A 17796-nucleotide genomic window follows, 5' to 3' on the forward strand; every position below is an offset into this window, starting at 1 on the left:
TGGACACACCCAAGGAATATTAATCCACATGTGAATATTGCATATTACCTACAGTCGAGAAGGAGGATTCCAAAAATAATATTACATATACCAACTATTCATATAAACCCTGATATACAATATGATTCAAAGAAAAAAAAAAAAAAACCAACGTAAATGAATGATAGATAGCAATCATGCATCACTGTCACTGACTATGGGTTTATATGAAAAAAATTCATTTGAAAATGCTCGAGTAACATTCTTGTTATTCTTGATCGTCAACTAACTTGCAACTCACTCAATAATTTGACTAATACAATTCTTGTAAAAAGAAAAATAGCCTCAAATTTCCAGACTGTAGATTTAGTTTTGGTAAACTTAAATAATTCATGGTAGATGTTATTGAAATTTGTTAAGAACACAAAAGAAAAGAAAAAAAATGAGAATGTTTTTTTGGCTATAAGCAGGAACAAAATTTAATGAACTTCCTCCAGAAGTTGCCTATCATTACATTACAAGTACAGAAACCACTTTGTCGGAGATTGATACATAAGCTAAAGGAGCATCTGTTGTCTTTAGTTTCAGCGACGTTTGTATAAACAAGGTTTTAACTCAGGCCATTCAATTTCCTTGCTCTTTGAATTCTTTCTTCTAGAGAGCAAACAATGCGAAAATCACGAGTATCAAAAAATTAAATGGCACTCATTTATCAGATAAATTGAAAATGATATGATAACAGAGACGTGTTATAAAATAGCTGCTAACCTTTTTCTGAAGTGTAACAAAATAAACATCTTATTTGATAAGTCCTGTAATAATGTACCAGTAAGCACGGGAAAGTGATCAATTACAGACAAATTAAAGGAAAAGAAAGTGACCTTTAACTCAGATGCACCCCAGATCACAAACTGCATTTGAGAACTCCTTTGGGTCTGCTCCTCCGGTATTTGGATCAAATCTGCTCTTCACCTCTGCTATCAAAAGCCAGCCACTGGATAAACCATTATCAATTAAATTCTGAATTGAAACCACAAAAGTAACGCAAGATAGATTGGTTACAAACTTTGGCTAAGAACTCTGTGCGCTTCCGAAGGTAACTGGGAAAGTTTGTTCCCATCAATGAAAGCAGAAGACAGCAACATCTACAGATGAAGAGTCAAGGGGTGTCTGCCAGTAAGCATAAACAAACAATTACTAGTGAGCGCATCTCACAAACTGTAAATGAACACTAGAATTTTTTTTAACTGAAATGGAAAAAGAAAAAAAGGAACTTCCAAGCATATTTGTAAGCCTCAACTTCAATATTTCTTAACCCAGGAAAAAACTTCGGAAGTCATATAGAAGTTTAGCAATTGATGTTTCTAGCTTTCAGCAATATCCACAGTCACCAAAATCATAAGTTTTATAAGTAATAGAGGACACAACAACAATGAAAACAAGACATAGTTTAAAGAGTATATATATTAGAAATAATCATTGCTCATCCATTAAATGACTCTCTATACTTATTTCTTAATCATAGGCTCTCTAACGTTTGAGCATAGAAACTAGATCACAGAGGAATGACATTTCATAAGGAATTCATGGATGAGTCTAGTTTCTGAATTCGTGCTTGAATAGGGGTGATATAATAGTTAGACACGTTGACACCTAACATGTCGGTAGGTATGAATACCCTAGAGCCTGCAAGACTAATAACTGGACATGTAAGCAAAACTATATTTTAGCACCATTTGCTGCGAGGCTTGTATATAAATATATTAAACAAAGAGGATATCATGGATTCATAATAATATACCGGTGTACAAGTTTCTCACTCTAATATAACATGAGAAAATGTGAACATAACATTTAATGGCAAGATTAATCCTGCCTCAACAATAACAACCAAAAAAAAAAACAACGTTACAAGTTTCAACTGATTTGTCTTATATCGGGAAAGTAATTAATATTACTTTTATCGCTGGTCTAAAGTCCAAATGACAATTATTCTGTATGTTATATGAGCTTTAAAAGAAAAAAGAAAGACGTACATTTGCATATCACAAGCAATTACTGAGATCATTTGAGACAAGATCAAAAGAAAAAACTTTATTCTTCACATTTTTTGCCACCGTGCATCCCCTGAACACAAGTAGCACAATGTTGATAGAGCCACCGTTAAGACATATAAGTGAACATCAAGATTCAATCACAACTAAGAGTGGTAATTATCCTTTGCAATTTAGCAGCATTTGATAGATTTCAGCAAAACCACTACCACAACCAAATCAGCAACAACTAAAGAAGGCTGTGACCTTCAGCCATTCTGCGATTTTGTTACTGGAAGCTCAGGCCAATGCACATTTGTTCTTGATATCCTGAATGATACTGCCGTTAAGAAAAAAACAAGTTAACACTCTTTTCTCCAAATACACAGTCATCCAAAGAGATATTCCATTCAACACAATGTTTGTTTGAAGCTATCTATTTAGACCAGAAGACAGTGAGAAAAAGTAAGTCAATACATACAGTCAAGTTTCGGTGGAGTGAAATCATCAATAGTTTCGGTGGAGTGAAATCATCAGATAGTCACAGTACAGAAATCTGAGGAAATGAAGTCTCGTATCTGAGGACTCTTCTATGGTCTCAAGTCCATTCAAGGGACTCTTCTAAACTTTGATGTTAAGGATATTCAAGTCGAATATATAACAGCTTAGGCAAAATTATATGTAAGGACTAGATATTTAAAGATATTAATATTATTTTGCATTATGAGTTAAGGTATAATTCAAATGCTAGACCAAACAAATCTTCTCATCATACCATAATTAGACCATGACAAACTATGACAACTTTTACATACAATTCCTGAGAGAAACTTAAATTTGCATTGGAAAATCTTACCATATCAAACAATGAAGGGTTTTCACTGAATAGTTAAGTGCTTCTTTTTCCACTGACAAAAGAGAAAAAAACCAATTGGAAAGATAACGTAACCCAATAAAAATTAAATCCTGTGGCTGTTAAAACAAGATAGTGTACTAGAGAAGAAGGGTATAATTACTTGCAATATATAAAGCTTTTCGTTAGCTCCTAAAATGGCCCCCAGATAACCTGCTCGCATCTGCTATTAAAAACCAAAACCAAACCCAATATCATCATTCAAAATATTCCGAAAACACACATACGATATTAAAAAGAGTTAAAGAGAGAGACCTTGTCGAGGAAAGCGAGGACTTGGGTGGTTTGGAAGAAGGAGAAGCAGAAGGTTGATGTTGAAGGGTTTGTTTACCATGCTTGTGATTGTCTTTGAGTGTTGATTTTGAGGTTGGCGTTGCCTCCCTCTCTTGCGCTTTCTGCTTCCTGGCTCTTTCATGGCGATTCTGCAAAAACAAAACGAAACCAAAACCCCTTCTGGGTTCAAGAGTTGACACCTGAAGAAGAGGAAGAAAATCTTTGTGTTTGTTCTTTTTTATGGGCCTAATGGTTTGGGCTTCCCAAGTTGCCAAATCCAAAAAGTTTGAAAACAAAATTTCGAAACAGATGTGACAACTATCAAGCCTATAAACAAATACAGTCATACAAAATAATAATATAAATGCTATAATTAAAGAGTACAGTATAAGAAAGTACCTCTGTGTAGACCTGCAAAACGGGTTTGGACCTATGGGTCAACCCTAAACCCGCATAAAAAATATAGGGTGTGGGTCTTTAATATTAGACCCGTTTTTCTTCTATTCGTACCCGGCCCAACCCGTTTTGCCAACGGGTCAAGCAGGTACACCAGCGAGTGCCCGCGGGCACCCGTTTGTTTTTCCCCTTTTCATTTTGCAGGGATACCCTAAATTCTAAATTGGGGTTTGGCCATGTTTTTGCCCCAAATCGCAAAATCCCTAACTCTCTCAAACTCATCGTTGCTGCTTCTTCTGTCTTCGTTTCTCATCAGCACAAAAGGACTCTGCAAATAAACCCAACAACAAAACAAAAACATAAATCACACAAATTCAAAAATCCAAAGGAAAAATCCAATCAAATAAAAACAAATATCCAAAAACCCAAAGGAAAAATTCAATCAAACCTGTCCAGCTAAAGTGCCGTCGTCGTTTTGCCCTAGTTTCCTCTTCTCTGGCTCCGTTCTTTTACCTTCAGACATCTTCGATAGTTGTGTATAATCTGAGGTGTATTTTTGTAAGTCTCTTGTATTATATCTGTGAAGAGAGAGGCGGAACTCGGAAGTTGATATTCGTGGCAGTGATGAGTCATTATGTCGATTTGAGATTTGCTCAAATATCAGTTATCCGGAGCCTGCGATGGAGGATGCGTTGCAGCTTGCGGGGCAGCAGGTGGCGTGTGGGACGTGGGGAGTGGAAGTGGAGGTGATTAAAGTTAGAGTTAGGTTTTGGTTGGGATGAAGACTGAAGAGTGGAGAATCTGCGACAGAAGTTTCAAAAACTAAACAGTAAAAGAGGATACTCAGATCTGTTCAATCTTTGCCTGTTTGCAGAGTCAATTCATTCTTAACCTGTTGTTTTTCTTCTGTAAATTTTTTATTTTTTCAGATTTTTTTACGTGGGTTTATTTGGTTGATGAGGAATGAAAGGACAATCAATAAAGTTTTTTAAACTTTTTCTTTGTTAGGTTCTAGGTTTCTGTTTGGCTGGTGAGAAAACTTGGGAGAAAACGTGGGTTTCTTTTTTCTGTTTGATTGGTGACAAATTTTGCTCAAAAATGAATATTTTAGGACGATTTGGGGGTGTAACTGCAAAAATCTAAAACTGGAGTGAATAGTACTGGCACCCGGGGGTCCACCCATACCCGTATAGGGTAGGGTGTGGGTCCAAAATATTGGACCCATTTAAATCGACCCGTTTTGGGCCCGTACCCGTGAGACCCGACTCGTACCCGACCCACCCGCCCGTTTTGCCAGGTCTATCTCTGTGTGGTCGAGTGGTTAATAAAGACTCTTGGGTGTATTACTCAAGAGATTCTGAATTCGAGTTTCTTCTCGATTGTTAATATGGGTAACCACTGAACTCTTACCCGATTGGTATTTCTAGAGTCTTGAGGGATTAGTTGAGGTGTGTATAAACTGACTCAAACATCTCGGTCATAATATATGTATGTGTATGTGTGTGATCCGATCCGATCCGATACCCATAGAAAAAGAAATACAGAAGAAAAATCATTTTCAAGAGTTTTTATTTTTATTTTTATTTTTATCGTGCATAACATAATTAAATTAATTTATAATTGAGCTTGGATGTGAATAACGTGCTTAAAGATTTTGTCAATGGAGTAATGTTGCAGTGGCGTTTGGCGGAAATAGATAAAAGTTTCTGGATGAAGCATTTGGCTTATTGCTTTCTAGAAAACGGTTTTGTAGTGAGAAAAGCGATTAATAGTTATGTTTCTACATAAAGTGCTTTCTATGAAGTTTCTGTAGGAGAGAACGAAGTATATAGGAATTAGAATGGGGGAGGGGAAGATACTGTGTGTTCAGCAGGAAAGAATGAGGAGAATGATGGAAGTTTTGATTCTACATTTAGGGTATTGCAAAAAAACTAATAAAGGAAAGAGCCATTTTGTAGTTTATATTAATGTAATGTTTTCTTTCTTTTATCAAACCAAATGGATGGAAGGGTGGTGGATGCAATACTCTCCTTTTCTGTTTCATTCTTCTTCCCTTTTCTCTTCCATTCTTATAAAATATAGTGTGAGTCTATTTCCCCTTTCCGAAGATATAATGTCTGTTCTTAAACTCAAATTAGGCCATTGTTTTACAATGGACCTTCAAAATAGGACTTAGCATTGGGGGGAAAGAAACTCGTGTTTGGATGGAATACATAAATTCCTGTTTAACTACATGAGATTATGCGCTTTGGTTAGGTAGTGATAACATAAAATTAGCTGATAACACAGTTCATTCTAGTTAGTATGAGAGTTGTTTTATGTAGCTGATATGGTGATTCTCCATGCAGACATATATGGGCACGTAGGAGTAACATCTAGAAATAGTTGCAATAACATTAATCAGTGATGAGCATAATCATGAAATTTGTATAAAAAGATGATGCGAAAAGAGTAACTAATACTGTGCGAAGCATGCCAGTTTATACATTGAAAATCCTCGTTGAATGGCTTTCTCAAGATGTTTCTATCATAATAATTTCTTATGAAACTACCTATGGGTTTGTGTTGTAGGAAATTGGAGACTTTGAGAACGGATGAAGACCATGGATTTTGATGTAAAAGTTAATGCAGCAATCTGCAATATTACCAAGAATGATTTCGCTGCTGTCCTCATCCTATCGTTGTCTTTCACACACAGAGCTAACAACCTATTGACAATGCTAATGCTTTCCAATTATAGAACAATGTGTAGTAACTTGTGAAACTTCTGTGAACACTTCTTCGGCTGGTTAAACTTCAATTATTTTGATGCATCTCGTGTTAGCGGTGGTGTGTATTGAGATGTTTGTATTTTCTGTAAGAGCAAGCTACGTAACACGTAACGGTATTATTTATATGTTATGCAGGAAATAGATTTTGTTTATTGGGTATTCCTTCGTTCTTGCCTCATTGTTTACTAGTTGTGTAAACCAATCCTTCTACGAAACTTCTCTTTGGAGCGCATAATGTACTTTTTTATTGCCATTCTGTTCCTTACAAGAAAAGGTTTCAGTAAATGTTGTCCTTCGGCTGCTACAGTTTTCAGATCTTAGCCCGATTGGAGAATACTTGGGAGTTGGAAATGAATGGGAGGAAAAAAACCCTTTGAAGTCGGTGCATAAAATACTTCCTTAAAATTTGCAAACAGGAACGAAATTTGTGTCAATTCAAGATCTTTGATCAGTCCGTTCTGGCGGCCAAAGGGCCACAATAAACCCGCCAAAAGTAGTTATAAAAATACACTTGGTTCTTAACAGTAGAAGATCTTTAAAGAAATAAAAAACCAGCAAAAAGGAAGAAACAGCTGGCACTTCAATGATTTGAAAATGTGTAGTAAGAATTGGCTCCATCTCTTCAAGGAAGTCATCTTTGGGGAAATCTCTGGTGCTTCCAAGCTCTTTTCCAGTTTTTCAGCAAGTTCTTGCTATGGTTAGTTGATCACTTTATTCTTCAATTAAATTAATTTTCAAGCTTTAACTAAATGGTTCACAAAAAACTATCTTTTTCCGCTGTGCGGATAAATTTCCAAAGGCAATTGGACTAGCTCACAATCTTTGTCTCATGTGGCGTAGTTTATGAAATTTGAAGACTGATTAGTTGCAGCCCAGTCTAGTGTACTGGAAAGCCACAGATGAGGCCTTTCACGTGGCTGACGGCTAGAATGTTAAATCCAGAATTGCAAGGACAACCAAGGAATTTATCCACATGTGAATCTTGCATATTACCTACAGTCGAGGGAAGCAGGATTCAAAAATAATATAACATATGCCAACTATCATATAAACCCTGATATACAATATGATAGAAAGAAAATAAAACCAAGTAAATGAATGATATATAGCAATCATATCACTGTCACTGTCATTGGGTTTATATGAAAAAAATTCATTGAAAATGCTCGAGTAACATTCTGTTATTCTAGATCGTCAAATAACTTGCAACTCACTCAAATAATTGACTAAATACAATTCTTCTAAAAAGAAAAATAGCCTCAAATTTCCAGACGTAGATTTAGTTTTTGGTAAACTACATAATTATGGTAGATGTTATTGAATATTGTTAAGAACACAAAAGAAAGAAAAAAAAAAATGAGAAGTTTCTTTTGGCTATAAGCAGGAACAAAATTTAATGAATTCCTCCAGAAGTGCCTATCATTACATTTCAGTTCAAGGTACAGAAAACCACTTTGTAGGAGATTGATACATAAGCTAAGAGGAGCATTGTGTTTAGTTTCAGCGACGTTTGTATAAACAAGGTTTTAACCAGGCCTCGATTTCCTTCTCTTTGAATTCGCTTCTCCTAGAGAGCAAACGATTCGAAATCATGAGTATCAAAAAATTAAATGGCACTCATTTATCAGATAAATTGAAATGATATGAACAGAGACATGTTATAAAATAGCGCTAACCTTTTTCTTGAAGTGTAACAAAATAAACATCTTATTTGATAAGTCCTGTAAATAATGTACAGTAAGCACGGGAAAGTGATCAATTACAGAGGCAAATTAAAGGAAAAGAAAGTGACCTTTAACCAGATGCAAACCCCAGATTACAAACTGCATTTGAGAACTCTCTTGGGTCCGCTCCTCCGGTATTTGGATCAAATCTGCTCTTCACCTTGCTATCAAAAGCCAGCCACGGGATAAACCATTATCAATTAAATTATGAATTGAAACCACAAAAGTAAAACAAGAAATTGGTTACAAACTTTGGCTTAAGAACTCTGTGCGCTTCTGAAGGAACTGGGAAAGGTTGTTCCCATCAATGAAAGGCAGAAGACCAAACATCTACAGATGAAGAGTCAAGGGGTGTCTGCCAGTAAGCATAAACAAACAATTCTAGTGAGCGCATCTCACAAACTGTAATCAACACTAGAAATTTTTTAAAATGAAATCGAAAAGGAAAAGAAGGAACTTCCAAAGCATATTCGTAAGCCCAACTTCAATATTTCTTAAACCCAGGAAAAAACTTCGGAAGTCATATAGAAGTTTAGCAATTGATGTTTCTAGCTTTCAGCAATATCCAGAGTCACCAAAATCATAATTTGATGATAAGTAATAGAGGACAACAAACAATGAAAACAAGACATTAGTTAAGAGTATATATTAGAAATAATCTGCTCATCCATTATATGACTTTCTATACTTATTTTCTTAATCATAGGCTCTTAACATTGAGGCATAGAAAACTAGATCAGAGGAATGACATTCATAAAGGAATTCAAAGGATGAGTCTAGTTTCTGAATTCGTGCTTGAATAGGGGTGATAATCAATAGTTAGACATGTGACTCTAGCATGTCTTGTAGGTATGAATACCCTAAGCCTGCAAGACAAAAACTGGAAATGTAAGGCAAAACTATATTTTAGCACCATTTGCTGCAGATGCGTATATAATATAAACAAAGAGGATATCATGGTTCATAATAATTACCAGAGTGTACAAGTTGTCATCTAAATATAACATGAGAAAATGTAAACACTAACATTTAATGGCAAGATTAATCCTGCCTTTACAATAACAATAACAAAAAAAAAAAAAAAAAAAAAAAAAAAAAACACTGTTACAAGTTTCAACGATTTAGTCTTATATAGGGAAAGTAATAATAATACTTTATTCATGGTCTAAAGTCCAAATGACAATTTTTCTGTTATATGAGCTTAAAAAGAAAAAGAAAGACGTACATTTGACATATCACAAGCAATTACTGAAGGACATTTGAGACAAGATCAAAAGAAAAAACTTTATTCTTCACATTTTTTGCCAGGGTGATCCTGAAACACAATGTAGCACAAAGATGTTGATAGAGCCACCGTTAAGAGCATATAAGTGAACATTAAGATTAATCACAAATAAGAGTGGAACTCTCTTGCAATTAGCAGCATTTGATAGATTTCAGCAAAACTCACCACAACCAAAATCAGCAACAACTAAAGAAGGGTGTGACCCTTCAGCATTCTGCGATTTTGTAACTGGAAGCTCAGGCCAATGCGACATTTGTTCTTGATATCCGAATGATACTGCCAGTTAAGAAAAAACAAGTTAACACTCTTTTCTCCAAATACAACAGTCATCCAAATAGTAATTCCACAAAATGTTGTTTGAAGCTATCTATTTAGACCAGAAGAGCACTGAGAAAAAGTAAGTCAAATAATACAGTCAAGTTTCGGTGGAGTGAAAAATCAGATAGTCACAGTACAGAAATCTGAGGAAATGGATGAAACATTAGATTTACTATAAAGTCTCAAATTTGGTCTCGTATCGAGGACTCTTCTATGGCCTCAAGTCCATTCAAGGGATTTCTAAACTTTGATGTTAAGGATATTCAAGTCGAATATGAAACAGCTAGGCAAATTTATATGTAAGGACTATATATTTAAAGATTTAATATATATTTTGCATTAGAGTTAAGGTATAATTCAAATGCTAGACCAAACAATCTCTCATCCTACCATAATTAGACCAGATGACAAACTATGACAAACTTTTACATACAATCCTGAGAGAAACTAAATTTGCATTGGAAAATCTTACCATATCAAACGATGACGGGTTTTCACTGAAAAGTTAAGTGCTTCTTTTCCACTGACAAAAAAGAAGAAAAAAACCAATTGGAAAGATAACGTAAACCAATAAAAATTAAATCCTGTAGCTGTAGTTAAAACAAGATAGTGTACTAGAGAAGAAGGGTATAAATACGTGCAAGTATAAAGCTTTTCGTTAAGCATCCTAAAATGGCCCCCAGATAACCTGGCTCGCATCTGCATATTAAAAACCAAAACCAAACCCAATATCCATCATTCAAATATTCCTAAAAATCACATACGGATATTAAAAAGAGTGTAAAGAGAGAGACCTTGTCGAGGAAAGTGAGGACTTGGGTGGTTTGGGAAGGAGAAGCAGAAGGTTGATGTTGAAGGGTCTGTTTACCATGCTTTGTGATTGTCTTTGAGTGTTGATTTGAGGTTGGGTCCCTCTCTTGCGTTTTCTGCTTCCTGGCTCTTTCATGGCGATTCTGCGAAACAAAAACGAAACCAAAACCCTTCTGGGTTCAAGAGTTGAAACCTGGAAGAGGAGGAGTAAATCTTGTGTTTAGTTCTTTATATGGGGCTAATGGGCTTCTTGGGAACCCAAAGAAGTTGCCCAAATCCAAAAAGTTTGAAAACAAAATTAGAAACATGTGGAAAAATATCAACAATATATAAATAGTCATACAAAATAAAATATAAATGCTATAATTAAAGATACAGTATAAGAAGTTCTTGTGAAGCAAATCAAATAATAAATTAGAGGGGAAAAGAAGTGAAAGAGAAAGAGTAATAAATGAGAGAGAGAAAATCTACATCGAATTAAAAAAAAAATTGCATGTTTTTTGCTGGCTCGCGAGCCGGCTCTAACTCGGCTCGTTAAGTTGGCTCGCGAGCCAGGCTTGAAATCTTTTTCTCTCTTTACGAGTCGAGCCGAGTCAAGAAATTAGAGGCTCGGCTCGAATTCTTCTTCTTTTTCACGAGTCGAGCTCGTTAAGCCAAAAACTCGGCTCGGCTCGGGTCGTTAACAACCATAATTTTCACACGTTCTAATGGAGTATCTGTCATGTTGGCATAATTCTTAGGCTGAGATTTTCCCTTTTGTTCTTTTAATTCTTTGTACTAGTCTAGATAACCATGAAGCTTAAAATAAATCTCTTTCGTATGTCCACCATTGTTGCAAAACTCACAATGCCTTTCAGACTTCTTCACCATGTCCTTCCTCTTGTACCCATTCTTAACAATTGCTTCCTTTTTAAAATTCCATGCTTTAGCAAACATAACACTATTCTCAAGATTTTCTCCAAATGCTACATGCACTTCTCTTTCCTTTTCAATCCTCAAGATCATTGAGTATGCCTTGTTTACAATAGGCAAAGGATCCACAACCAAGATTTGATTTTTAATATGATCAAAACTATCATTTAAACCCATAAGAAATTGCATTAATCGATTAAAAGAAGTTATCTCTGCTACCGATTTAGCCACACCACAAGTACACTCTGGTATGGGAATCAAACATGTCAATTCATCCCATAATTTCTTGAGCTTCGTATAATACTACACAACATGCATATTTCCTTGAGTAATTGAACTAATTATCTGATACAATAAAGGTCCATTACATTCACCAAACCTTTCTTCTAACTCCTTCCACAACTCTTTAGCCGAGGTTGTATATAAAAAAGCTTCAACAATCTCTTTCGAAATTGAGTTCAATATCCAAGAAGTAACCATACAATCTACCTTACTCCATTGTTCAAAATCCGAAGATTCTTCATTAGGCATCTCACATTTCCCATTTATAAGCCCTAACTTCACTTTTGCACCCAACGCAATTTTCATAGAACGACTCTAAGAAGTAATTCTTACCGATTAGTGGAGTAGAGATAAGAATCATTCCTGGATGATTAGAACTTTGCAGATACAAATGATCTCCATTTCGTATGTGTTCTCCATTTTGTACTTGATTAAGCACTATCTCTCTTTCACTTTGAAGATTTGAGCTCCTTATGCCATCACCTATGCTTATCGAATCAAAGATTTACCACATAAATAGAAAAGTAGTGTATTCGTAAAAGGATCTATACTCTGATACCATGAATAGAATAAAATGCAATTTGGTAAAGAGAGTTGTTATTTTATTAATGAAGAAAAACGGAGTACATCCTTTTATACAAGAAAAAATAGCTACTTAGTGTCAGCTAATCCTAATCTAACTAAGAAACAAAATGCTGTTTTACAACTTAGTTATAGCTATTTAACCAACTTGGCTTAACTGACTAACTAATACTAAAACAATAAATAAACTATTTAATTTATACAAGTGCGTAAACCTCCTTGATCGCCCGCAAACAACTTGAGGTTTAAAATTATTTTCTTTTCTTTTAAAGTTTTATTTTCTAAATTTATATTTTAAGAATAAAGAAAGGATATTTATGTATTTTTATTTTTCTTTTAAGTATTTTTATTTATCTGTTAAAATTAACACCAACGAACTGAAAATTATTTCTTTTTTGTTATTTCCGAAAATAATTATTCCTTGGTTGATCATATATTTTTTTCTAGAATTAACCGATTTCAAATAAATAAATAAATATTTGGTAAAATAAACAATAAAGGCATAATTGAAGCTCACTCCCTCTGCTGAGATCAATGTATTCACCGCAGCTTCCTCTGGCGCGTACGCGCGTGCCATTCCCAGCCGAGACAGACAAAGCTCAAGCAGAGCCGGGCAGTCTCGAAGCCTCTCTTCTCCAGCTACTCCACGATCATCACCACTCCTCTCTCAAACTCCGCCAACAAACGGGTCGGTTTATTTTTCTCTTTCAATTGAAACTTTTTCAATCTTTTTGCATTTTTTTTTTGGGGTGATGTTACGGTTTTTGTTGTTTTTTCAAAAACAGAGTTAGCGAAGAAAGAATCGATTAATAATGCGAAAAGGGTGTCTGATTTATTGATGGATGCAATGAATGGTGGGGTGCAAGAGTCTTATTTGAATGAGAAAAGAATTGAGCTTGAAATTCGAACTTTGGCAGCTACAATTGCCCGATTCATGAAACAGACTGATCAGTGGCTTGTTACTACTAATGCTATTAACTCTGCCATGAAGGTTCGTTTTTTTTTTTTTTTTTTTTAATGGTATATACTGTTGGTTTTATTTTTGTGTAATTTGATGTTTGTTGGATTAGAAGAGATTGATTTGGAGATGTATGGTGTGATCAGGAGTACTTTAGATGTTAATGTTGCAGTGGCGTTTGGCGGAAATAGATAAAAAAGTTTCTGGATGAAGCATTTGGCTTATTGCTTTCTAGAAAACGGTTTTGTAGTGAGAAAAGCGATTAATAGTTATGTTTCTACATAAAGTGCTTTCTATGAAGTTCCTCTGTAGGAGAGAACGAAGTATATAGGAATTAGAATGGTGGAGGTAAGATTACTTTGTGTGTTCAGCAGGAAAGAATGAGGAGAACGATGGAAGTTTTGATTCTTACATTTTGGGTATTGCAAGGAAGTTTTGATTCTTACATTTAGGGTATTGCAAAAAAACCTAATAAAGGGAAAGAGCCATTTTGTAGTTTATATTAATGTAATGTTTTCTTTTTTTTATCAAACCAAATGGATGGAAGGGTGGTGGATGCATATACTTCTCCTTTTTCTGTTTTCATTCTTCTTCCCTTTTCTCTTCCATTCTTATCAAATATAGTGTGAGTCTATTTCCCCCCTTTCCGAAGATATAATGTCTGTTCTTAAACTCAAATTAGGCCATTGTTTTACAATGGACCTTCAAAATAGGACTTAGCATTGGGGGGAAAGAAACTCGTGTTTGGATGGAATACATAAATTCCTGTTTTAACTACATGAGATTATTGCGCTTTGGTTTATGGTAGTGATAACATAAAATTAGCTGATAACACAGTTTCATTCTAGTTAGTATGAGATTGTTTTATGATAGCTGATATGGTGATATCTCCATGCAGCATATATGGGCACGTAGGAGTAACATCTAGAAATAGTTGCAATAACATATAATCAGTGATGCATGTAATCATGAAATTTGTATATTAAAAGATGATGCGAAAAGAGTAACTAATACTTGTCGAAGCATGCCAGTTTTACATATGAAAATCCTCGTTTTGAATGGCTTTCTCCAAGATGTTTCCTATACATAATAATTTCTTATGATAACTACTCTATGGGTTTGTGTTGTAGGAAATTGGAGACTTTGAGAACTGGATGAAGACCATGGATTTTGACTGTAAAAGCATTAATGCAGCAATCCGCAATATTTACCAAGAATGATTTCGCAGCAGTCCTCATCCTATCGTTTGTCTTTCACACACAGAGCTAACAACCTATTGACAATGCTAATGCTCTTCCAATTATCAGACCATTGTGTAGTAACTTGTGAATCTTCTGTGAACACTTCTTCGGCTGGTTAAACTTCAATTATTTTGGTTGCATCTCGTGTTAGCTGGTGTGTGTATTGAGATGTTTGTATTTTCTGTTTAAAGAGCAAGCTACGTAACATGTAACGGTAATATTTATATGTTACCCAGGAAATAGATTTTGTTTTATTGGATATTCCTTCGTTCTTGCCTCATTGTTTACTAGTTTGTGATAAGCCAATCCTTCTACGAAACTTCTCATTTGGAGCGCATAATGTACTTTTTTATTGCCATTCCTGTTCCTTAACAAAGAAAAGGTTTCAGTAAATGTTGTCCTTCGGCTGCTACAGTTTTCCAGATCTTAGCCCGATTGGAGAATACTTGGGAGTTGGAAAATGAATGGGAGGAAAAAACCCTTTTGAAGTCGGTGCATAAAAAACTTATTTGCAGACAGGAAAGAGGATTTGTGTCAATTCAAGCATCTTTGATCAGTCCTTTCTGGCGGCCAAAGGACCACAATAAACCCGCCAAAAGTTGTTAGAAAAATACCTTGGTTCCTTAACAGTAGAAGATATCTTTTAAAGAAATAAAAAAACAGCAAAAAGGAAGAAACAGCTGGCGCTTCAATGATTTGAAAATGTGTAGTAAGAATTGGCTCCAGGGAAGTCATCTTTGGGGATAATCTCTGGTGCTTCCAAGCTCTTTTCCAGTTTTTCAGCAAGTTTCTTGCTATGGTTAGTTGATCACTTTATTTCTTCAATTAAATTAATTTTCAAGCTTTCAACTAAAATGGTTTCACAAATAAACTAATCTTTTTCCGCTGTGCGGATAAATTTCCAAAGGCATATGGACTAGCTCAACATCTTTTGTCTCATGTGGCTGTAGTTTATGAAATTTGAAGACTGATTTAGTTGCAGCCCAGTCTCAGTGTACTGGAAAGCCACAGATGAGGCCTTTCACGTGGCTGACGGCTAGAATGTTAAATCCAGATTGCAATGGACAACCCAAGGAATATTAATCCACATGTGAATCATTGCATATTACCTACAGTCGAGGGAAGCAGGATTCCAAAAATAATATTACATATGCCAACTACTTCATATAAACCCTGATATACAATATGATAGAAAGAAAATAAATTAACCAATGNGTTCCTCTGTAGGAGAGAACGAAGTATATAGGAATTAGAATGGTGGAGGTAAGATTACTTTGTGTGTTCAGCAGGAAAGAATGAGGAGAACGATGGAAGTTTTGATTCTTACATTTTGGGTATTGCAAGGAAGTTTTGATTCTTACATTTAGGGTATTGCAAAAAAACCTAATAAAGGGAAAGAGCCATTTTGTAGTTTATATTAATGTAATGTTTTCTTTTTTTTATCAAACCAAATGGATGGAAGGGTGGTGGATGCATATACTTCTCCTTTTTCTGTTTTCATTCTTCTTCCCTTTTCTCTTCCATTCTTATCAAATATAGTGTGAGTCTATTTCCCCCCTTTCCGAAGATATAATGTCTGTTCTTAAACTCAAATTAGGCCATTGTTTTACAATGGACCTTCAAAATAGGACTTAGCATTGGGGGGAAAGAAACTCGTGTTTGGATGGAATACATAAATTCCTGTTTTAACTACATGAGATTATTGCGCTTTGGTTTATGGTAGTGATAACATAAAATTAGCTGATAACACAGTTTCATTCTAGTTAGTATGAGATTGTTTTATGATAGCTGATATGGTGATATCTCCATGCAGCATATATGGGCACGTAGGAGTAACATCTAGAAATAGTTGCAATAACATATAATCAGTGATGCATGTAATCATGAAATTTGTATATTAAAAGATGATGCGAAAAGAGTAACTAATACTTGTCGAAGCATGCCAGTTTTACATATGAAAATCCTCGTTTTGAATGGCTTTCTCCAAGATGTTTCCTATACATAATAATTTCTTATGATAACTACTCTATGGGTTTGTGTTGTAGGAAATTGGAGACTTTGAGAACTGGATGAAGACCATGGATTTTGACTGTAAAAGCATTAATGCAGCAATCTGCAATATTTACCAAGAATGATTTCGCTGCTGTCCTCATCCTATCGTTTGTCTTTCACACACAGAGCTAACAACCTATTGACAATGCTAATGCTCTTCCAATTATTAGAACATTGTGTAGTAACTTGTGAATCTTCTGTGAACACTTCTTCGGCTGGTTAAACTTCAATTATTTTGATTGCATCTCGTGTTAGCTGGTGTGTGTATTGAGATGTTTGTATTTTCTGTTTAAAGAGCAAGCTACGTAACACGTAACGGTATTATTTATATGTTATGCAGGAAATAGATTTTGTTTTATTGGGTATTCCTTCGTTCTTGCCTCATTGTTTACTAGTTTGTGATAAACCAATCCTTCTACGAAACTTCTCATTTGGAGCGCATAATGTACTTTTTTATTGCCATTCCTGTTCCTTAACAAAGAAAAGGTTTCAGTAAATGTTGTCCTTCGGCTGCTACAGTTTTCCAGATCTTAGCCCGATTGGAGAATACTTGGGAGTTGGAAAATGAATGGGAGGAAAAAACCCTTTTGAAGTCGGTGCATAAAAAACTTATTTGCAGACAGGAAAGAGGATTTGTGTCAATTCAAGCATCTTTGATCAGTCCTTTCTGGCGGCCAAAGGACCACAATAAACCCGCCAAAAGTTGTTAGAAAAATACCTTGGTTCCTTAACAGTAGAAGATATCTTTTAAAGAAATAAAAAAACAGCAAAAAGGAAGAAACAGCTGGCGCTTCAATGATTTGAAAATGTGTAGTAAGAATTGGCTCCAGGGAAGTCATCTTTGGGGATAATCTCTGGTGCTTCCAAGCTCTGTACCAGTTTTTCAGCAAGTTTCTTGCTACGGTTAGTTGATCACTTTATTTCTTCAATTAAATTAATTTTCAAGCTTTCAACTTAAATGGTTTCACAAATAAACTATCTTTTTCCGCTGTGCGGATAAATTTCCAAAGGCATATGGACTAGCTCAACATCTTTTGTCTCATGTGGCTGTAGTTTATGAAATTTGAAGACTGATTAAGTTGCAGCCCAGTGTCAGTACTGGAAAGCCACAGATGAGGCCTTTCACGTGGCTGACGGCTAGAATGTTAAATCCAGATTGCAATGGACAACCCAAGGAATATTAATCCACATGTGAATTATTGCATATTACCTACAGTCGAGGGAAGCAGGATTCCAAAAATAATATTACATATGCCAACTACTTCAT

General features: G+C 35.2%; 1 protein-coding gene and 1 pseudogene across 1 annotated transcript; one reads left to right on the top strand and one right to left on the bottom strand.

Annotated features, from left to right (window-relative positions):
• Positions 1-563: 563 nt before the first annotated feature.
• Positions 564-12002, bottom strand: LOC116118339 (annotated as a pseudogene).
• A 794-nt stretch (positions 12003-12796) lies between these two features.
• Positions 12797-14736, top strand: LOC116118351 (biogenesis of lysosome-related organelles complex 1 subunit 1-like). Its single transcript, XM_031404336.1, has 3 exons — positions 12797-12966; positions 13064-13269; positions 14367-14736. Exons 1-3 carry the CDS (start codon positions 12813-12815, stop codon positions 14454-14456), a joined length of 450 nt encoding a protein of 149 aa, XP_031260196.1. The 5' UTR covers positions 12797-12812; the 3' UTR covers positions 14457-14736.
• Positions 14737-17796: the final 3060 nt, after the last annotated feature.

This window comes from Pistacia vera, unplaced genomic scaffold (genome assembly GCF_008641045.1).
Source record: "Pistacia vera cultivar Batoury unplaced genomic scaffold, PisVer_v2 Contig840, whole genome shotgun sequence".
Classification (NCBI taxonomy): domain Eukaryota; kingdom Viridiplantae; phylum Streptophyta; class Magnoliopsida; order Sapindales; family Anacardiaceae; genus Pistacia; species Pistacia vera.